Source organism: Giraffa tippelskirchi, chromosome 4, assembly GCF_054371585.1.
Source record: "Giraffa tippelskirchi isolate mGirTip1 chromosome 4, T2T-mGirTip1v1.2.pri, whole genome shotgun sequence".
In the NCBI taxonomy this organism is placed as follows: domain Eukaryota; kingdom Metazoa; phylum Chordata; class Mammalia; order Artiodactyla; family Giraffidae; genus Giraffa; species Giraffa tippelskirchi.
In genome coordinates, this window is record NC_137278.1 from 54483164 (window position 1) to 54490322 (window position 7159).

The 7159-nt window shown below is 45.9% G+C and overlaps 1 protein-coding gene across 5 annotated transcripts in view; it reads right to left on the reverse strand.

The window, feature by feature from the left end:
• ST3GAL5 (ST3 beta-galactoside alpha-2,3-sialyltransferase 5) overlaps positions 1 to 6375 on the reverse strand; it is a 55077-nt gene extending 48702 nt beyond the window's left edge. For 3 of the 5 annotated variants that reach the window (XM_081596959.1, XM_081596957.1, XM_081596961.1), the window contains exon 1: positions 6204 to 6375. In XM_081596959.1, coding sequence (XP_081453085.1) covers positions 6204 to 6288 — 85 coding nt within the window. In that variant the 5' untranslated portion in view covers positions 6289 to 6375. Of the gene's footprint in view, positions 1 to 6000; positions 6013 to 6177 lie in introns of those variants that run through there. The other 2 variants (XM_081596956.1, XM_081596958.1) reach the window with 2 other exon arrangements.
• Positions 6376 to 7159: the final 784 nt, after the last annotated feature.

Sequence of the window (7159 nt, forward strand, 5' to 3'; positions counted from 1 at the left end):
AAGATAAAAGAAGCAACTGTGGGAGGGGGATTTAAACTGGAACTGGATTTTGGAGAGACCTCTCTTGAGGCAGGACTGGAGATGGGGAAGTCCTATTGTGAGGCAGGACCAGTGAGGAAGTTGCCATGGAGACCTGGCAGAGTGAGGATGCTGTGCCTGGAAACGCAGGAACCTGGACCAGGGACCACATCAGATCATCCTCTCAGAAATTTCGATGGGAGCTCTTTTGGCAGGTGGGGTATGAATGCACTGAGTGCTGCAAAGACAGAGATGCATTTGCCTCATCCACCACCTCCAGGTCAGTTTGCCTGAGTCTGAATTCCTGCTCTGTCCCGTACAGTTTCTTGACCTCCCTGAGCCTCAATGTCCTCATTTGTAAAATGAGAATAATAACGGTACGAAACTCGTATGGCTTCTGTGAACATTAAAAGAACATACATACATATATGTCTGTATATACATAATATAACATATATGTGCCTGGGGGCATAGCAAGCAGCAACACGCAGCCTATACATATACATATATAACATGTATATAACATGGCCTATACATAGACATATATGTCTAAAACAGGTAAGGATATAGTGAGTCAGTACAGCATTTATCTTTATTTCTGTCCTATATTTTATAGCATGTGGGTTTGCTGTAGAGAGTAGTATATAAGATTTTCAAAAAGAGTCACCCTCTGCAAACCACAAAACACTCTTAGATTCTCAGGAATCTCCACTCTCTTGGCAGATAACTGAACCCCACTACTGTTAGCTCTGATTGCCCTCTTTATCACCATAAATATCTTCAATGTTTATAGGAGGCAAAGATACCATGAGCCACATGTGGCTGCTGAGTAATTCAAATCTGGCCCGTCCAAACTGAGATGTGTTCTCATGTAAGATACACACAAAGCTTTAAGACTTAAGTTTGACCAGAAGAATGTAAAATGGCTCAGTAACAACTTTTATATCGATTTAATAATATTTTATACATATTGGTTTAATGAAAGTAAATTATTAAAATTAATTCACCTGTCTAAAAAAAAATCCTTCTAATCTCTTGGGTTTAATTGCTATGTTCCTAACTTCTTAATCTAGTTGACTGGGTTATTAATTTTTGCCTATTTTCTTACCAATATGAATCATTAAGACTGCATATTTCCCTTACTTTATTTAGTTGCAACCCACAAGCTTTCGGTGTACAATTCATTCTACGAATTTTGACATATCTTTTTCCATTGCTGTTACTTCTTGATCATTCAAATTTAAATACTTTCAAATTTAAATTTTCCAATATGTTTTTAAATTATATTTTAAAACTGATACATAATTTAGTTTCATTGCATTCAGAGAATTTGGTCAATATGATACTAATTATTTTAAATACGTTAGAACTTACTTTATGACCTGGTGTATGTTTGATTTTTTTTTTTTTTTTAATTTTATTAGGGGTGAAGTGAAGTCGCTCAGTCGTGTTCGACTCTTTGTGACCCCATGGACCAGGCTCCTACGTCCACAGAATTTTCCAGGCAAGAGTACTGGAGTGGGTTGCCATTTCCTTCTCCAATATGTTTGATTTTTTTAAAAAGTATACTTTACACTTGCTGGAACTGTTTTCTATTTAATTGGTTTGATCAAGCTTATTAATTGCTTTGCTTCTTAAATCAATGCCTTATTGGTTTTTAGTTAGCTTGCTCCATCAGTTACTGAAATAGATAGGCTAAAATCTCTCATTATGTTGTCACATTTGTCAACTTTTTTTGTCATTCTGTCACTTTTTACTTTGTATAGTTTGGAGCTGTATTATTAGGTGCATACAAGTTTAGTTTTTTTGTTTTTTTTTTTAAATCTTCCTGGGAAACCAAAACTTTGATCCACTGGTTTCCTTTTAAATTTTTAAATGTAGCTACTAGAAAAATTTTAATTATATATATATATATGGTTTGGGTTATATTTCTACTGGACTGAGCCACTCCAAAGGAAGAATAAACAAGAAAATCAGATACCAAATCCTGGGTGACTAAGGGCTTGATTGCAGAAAATGACAAACAAAGCACCAAGAGTATTGGCAGCCCTATTTGAAAAAAAAAAAAAGTACCACAACTCTGTCTTCCTCTTTTGTGGCTGGAGTCTAGATTGGAAATGAAAACAAGATGTTTGTGAAAAGCAGAAATGAGGTGGAGAACAAGATAGAAGAGGATATAAAAGTAGACGCTGAGGAGAGAGTAAGGACTAGAGAAGAAGGAACACTACATGAATAACAGAAAAACTGCTTCTGCTTTGAACTCAACACATGTAAGCCTTTAATTATGAAAATGACACCTCGTCTTAAAGGCAGACTTCATGTTCAAAACACAACATCCTATTCCATCAGAACAGACTTTTCAAATGTGTTATTCGTATTAATTTTTCCCTCTTTAATCATATCACATCACATGAAACAGAACCATTAATTCCAGATATTTAAAACTTGAAAAGGGGAAGAATTCACGGGTATAAGAAGTTGATGAACTATCCAATATTACTTAATTCTGGATATTTTTCCACACTCTAAAGGGGAACAAAAATGTCATGCATGGCCTCAAAAGACCAAACAAGAAATGGGCTTTTTCTCTAGAACGTGGGGGAATTCTTCAGTAGAAACCCACAGGTACAGGGAGGAGAAGTTCCCAGGGGTGTCTGTGGCAATCTGGCCAGAGACAACCACTCCCTGACCACAGAGGCTCATGGAGCTAAAGGGCTCCCCAGGGCTCAGCGTGTCCTGCCGCCTGACCCAGGGCGGGCTGTGGTCTGGAGGTGAAAGCACTAGCTGAGAATCTATAGTGCACGGCCACGTGGTAACTGGTCGTGGCTCCTGGTACAAGTCCTTCCTCGGTCTCCCCAGTTCAAAGTCAATGTTGAGCTGATCAGTTAGTAGTGAGGAACTACCCATGCAAAGCTGAGTATACACACACCCGTGATCCAGGAATCACACCTCTACGTAGACCCTCATCAGAAATGCACCTACAGGGGCTTCCCAGGTGGCATTGGTGGTAAAGAATCTGCCTGTCAATGCAGGGGACACAAGAGACACAAGTTCGATCTCTGGGTCTGGAAGATATCCTGCAGTAGGAAGCGGCAACCCACTCTAGTATTCTTGCCTGGAGAATTCTACAGACAGAGGAGCCTGGTGGGCTACAGTCCATGGGGCCATAAAGAGCTGGACACGACTGAGTGACTGAGCACACTGATGGTCCAGTGGTCAAGACTCCATGCTCCCAATGCAGGAGCCCCAGGTTCAATCCCTGGCCAGGGAACCAGAACCCGAATGCCACAATAAATAAAAAAATTAACTAAATATAATATTTTAAAAAGCTGTTAAAAAGAGAAATATGCATACACACACACACACACACATACACACAAAGCCAGGTATGAAAACAATCACGGCAACACTAACTGTAATAGCCAAAGCTGCCAACTGCCCAAGTGTCCATCAACAGTGCACAGACAAAGATACAGTATATTATTCACCCATAGGCCCAATCAGCAATGAGAGTGAGCACCCTACAGCGAGAGGCAGCACCTGGAGTGAATCTCAGAAACCCAATTCCGAAGGAAAGAAGACAGACACTGCAGAATTTCAGTGATACAAGCTCAAGAGTCAGCAGGGGTTCTCTTCCAGGACGTAGTGACTCAAAGGGGACCCACAGGGTGCTCCTGCTTCTTGATCTCAGAGCATAGTATGCTGAATTTGTAAAATCTGTTGGACAGTAATCCACTTAGGCCTACTTTTCTAGCATGTATGCTATACTTAGAAAAACAAGAGAACGCTCTAAGTAAGACAAACCAGGTAATGTCCTTGTACCTCGTTTTTCTTCTGCTCGTTACATCTTCCTTGCTCCCCCTCTGCACCTGTGCTCAACCTGGGTCTCTCTCCCTGATGGCTTGCATGTCACCATCCACAGTGATGGTTTCCTCCCAGCCTAAGCCAATGATTCACCCACTTCTGGATGCCTTTGCTAACTTACACCCCTCATACTGATCCAGCCCCTTGCTGCTGCTTCTCAGCAGTTAGGGAGTGCGTACCATTGTTAATGTGTGAATACTTCCAGTTGCTTTAATTCTGCCAAGGCTTCCCAGATGAACCAAAAACACAGAGCATGTCCTCTGGGAGCGTCTCCACAGGCAATTCAGATTAATCGATTAAACCACTTCTCAGGAACTAGAAGGGTGTGCAAAGGGAGCCATGACCCTTCTTCCAAGACTCTCCCTTCTGCCCCCAGCACCTGGATGGACTCCCATAGAGGACCTGAAACCTTTTCTATTGTCTCTTTCACCTCCCAAGAGCCAACCTGCTAGACAAACTCCTGCCAAACAGACCAGCAGGGCAAATAGGGGAGGACTGAAGGAGGCACATCAAAGAACAAAGGGTTTTTTCTTATCCTGCCTTGAACACAGTCTTAAAATTCAACACTATTACTCAGCCAGAAAAAAAAGAACAACATAATGCCATTTGCAGCAACATGAATGGACCTAGAGATTGTAATACTGAGTGAAGCAAGTCAGACAAAGACAAATATCATAGGATATCGCTTATATGTGGAATGTAAAAAAATAGTACAAATGAACTTATTTACAAAACAGAAAGAGAATCACAGATGTAGAAAATAAATTTATGGTTACCAAGGGGGAAAGAAGAGGGGAGGGTTACTTGGGAGACTGGGATTGACGTATACACACTAGTATATATAAAACAGATAAACAAGAAGAACCTACTGTATAGCACAGGGAACTCTATTCTGTACTGTATAATGAATGGCCTATATGGAAAAAGAATCTAAAACTAATTATAACCAAGATTCATTTCATCTCACAGAAACAGCGTCCCTCAGACAACAGACAGACCTATGAATAGGTTCACTATACTCTGGTCACAAGGCTCTGCCAGTTCACATCAGTCTCTCTTCGTCCAAGCCCTGGCTGGAATTCAGGTGATTCCTGGTTCTACGACTAGAAATGTAAGACATTCTCCTAACCTGTCAAGCTTTCAGGATTAGTGGAGTGAAACCACAACCCATCCTGACAGTTTCTGACTCTGTGCCCCTTCACTCAGCAGACAGGATTCCTCCCCAAGGTTCCTCTCTTCTGTGGAAGCAGATTACCAAGAGGAGGGCTCAGCTTAACACCAGAGGGCAGGAGCCACGTCTCCTTCCTCTTTGTAATCCCAAAGTCAGATCCATGCTTGGCCTGATGAGCAGGTAAACCAAAGGAGCAGATGTAGGCTAACAGGTAAAAACCATTTTCCCTTTTAAACAGACTGATACTTAATGAAGCAAAGGCCACAGACATGAACTAAGACATGAGGACATAAAATTTGCCTTTCCAGTGAGTTAGTGATTCTGCAGGACCCTCTTCACTGGTGAACACATTTGCCATCAGAACCACAGAACCAGGGGCCTGAAAGGGGCCTTGGCCATCCACAGGTCAGGCCCCCCACTACAGATCAGGAGATGGAGTCTTACAGGGGGATCAGCGTTGGCCAAGGTCACCCACCTCTTGTGGGGTTGGGCAGGACCTAGCTTCTTCCTATTCGAAGATGCTCTCAGAAAACCTTGTACTACTTAACACACTAAAGGCACATATGAATGCATGCCCAAGTCAAGCCACTCCTTACAATTCAGAAAACACCAACGGTCACCAAAACGAGTCTCTTCCGTAGGGCTGACCGCACAGAGTGGGCACGAAAGGTCACTGGCGAATTTCTACCTGCAGACACTGCACATCACGCCTTCCCGATGGATGCGAAAGACAGCCGCTGGAGCTGCTAGTCACCGAGGGTCCCCCAATCCTGTCCCGGGGAAATGAGTTAACTGGGCTCTCCTGGCTCGGAAGCTTCGAGCAATGAATTAAACCCCAAGTCGCTGCGGAACACAGAGGGCAAAGGGACACCGCGCCTGGAGCGCACATCCCGGCCGTTCACCCCTCCGTCTCCACCGCGTCCACACTTGCGCGGCCCGCGGCGTACCCAGCCGGTCCGCTCCGCGCGAGGCCACGACTCCCAGCCCGCGCCCCCGCCAGGCGCATTTGGGGGAGCCGTGCCCTGGGCGCTGCCCGTAGGAGGCTGGGGCGGAGCCGCCGGGCCCAACCACGCGGGGGCAGGGACCGATCGCCGCCGCCGCCCCCGGCCAGCGGGCCCCGCTACGCCGAGGAGGGGGCTGCGCCACGTACCTCTGCCGGCAGGTGCCGCCGCCGCCGCCTCTGTTCGCAGCTGCCGGGGACGCCGCTCCGCGCCGCCCGCCGCCTTCTTTCGCATATTAGGGAGCGGGCGCCAGCCTGCCTCTAGTCCCGGGCCCCGCGCCCCGGCCCGCCCCCAGCGCCGCGCTAGCGCCCATTCAGTCCCGGACCGAGCGCTCCCCGGCTCGGATGCGGAGGAGGGGCATGGGGCGGGGCCGGGAGTCACGAGGACACGAGAACCAATCAGAGCGCGCGAGGGCTCCTGAGGCTGCCTCGCTCCCTGGACTCGCAACCCTCCACCCTGCGGGGCGAGGGGAGCTGGGCGCCCCCAGCTGGACGCGCGTCGGACTGTGTGCTGGCGCTGGAGGGGTTCCAGGGCACCCACCGCCCTCTAGATCTTTGCGCGCGGTAGGACGGTGAAGGAACAAAAGGAGTTTGGACTGAGTATAGTCCTCTACTGCGCAGAGGACTCGTAGACGCGGAGCCGCTGAATGAAGGGGCTTTATGGAGTCACGTGCTTTATTCTCTAGGATGGACCCGCAGACAACACTGGATTGGAGTTCCTGGGGCCCTGGAGACAACAACGACAGCTGCCTGAGTGTATCTGGGGATTTGCTGAACAGTTTTATGTTGTTCGAAGTATTGGAGAAAAGTGAGAGAGCACTAGGTTCGCGGATGGGTTATTGAGACACTGCAGAAGTGAGTCAGACTAAATCTTTTAGTGGCAGAGTATGAATGCGAACCTGCGTTTGGAGCTCTCTGGAGTATCTTTCCGTATCTCTGGAGTCCCCCTTGAATCTGGAGAGGAAATGTCATACAGTTTTTAAAAGCGTGAATATTCGTGAATCCCCAAGTTCAGAAATTAAAAGACTTGAAAGCCCGGATATGTTATTTATTTAATATAGCCAGGTGTGTTTATTGCGCCTTGCGACTTTTCTGTGCGGTAGGAC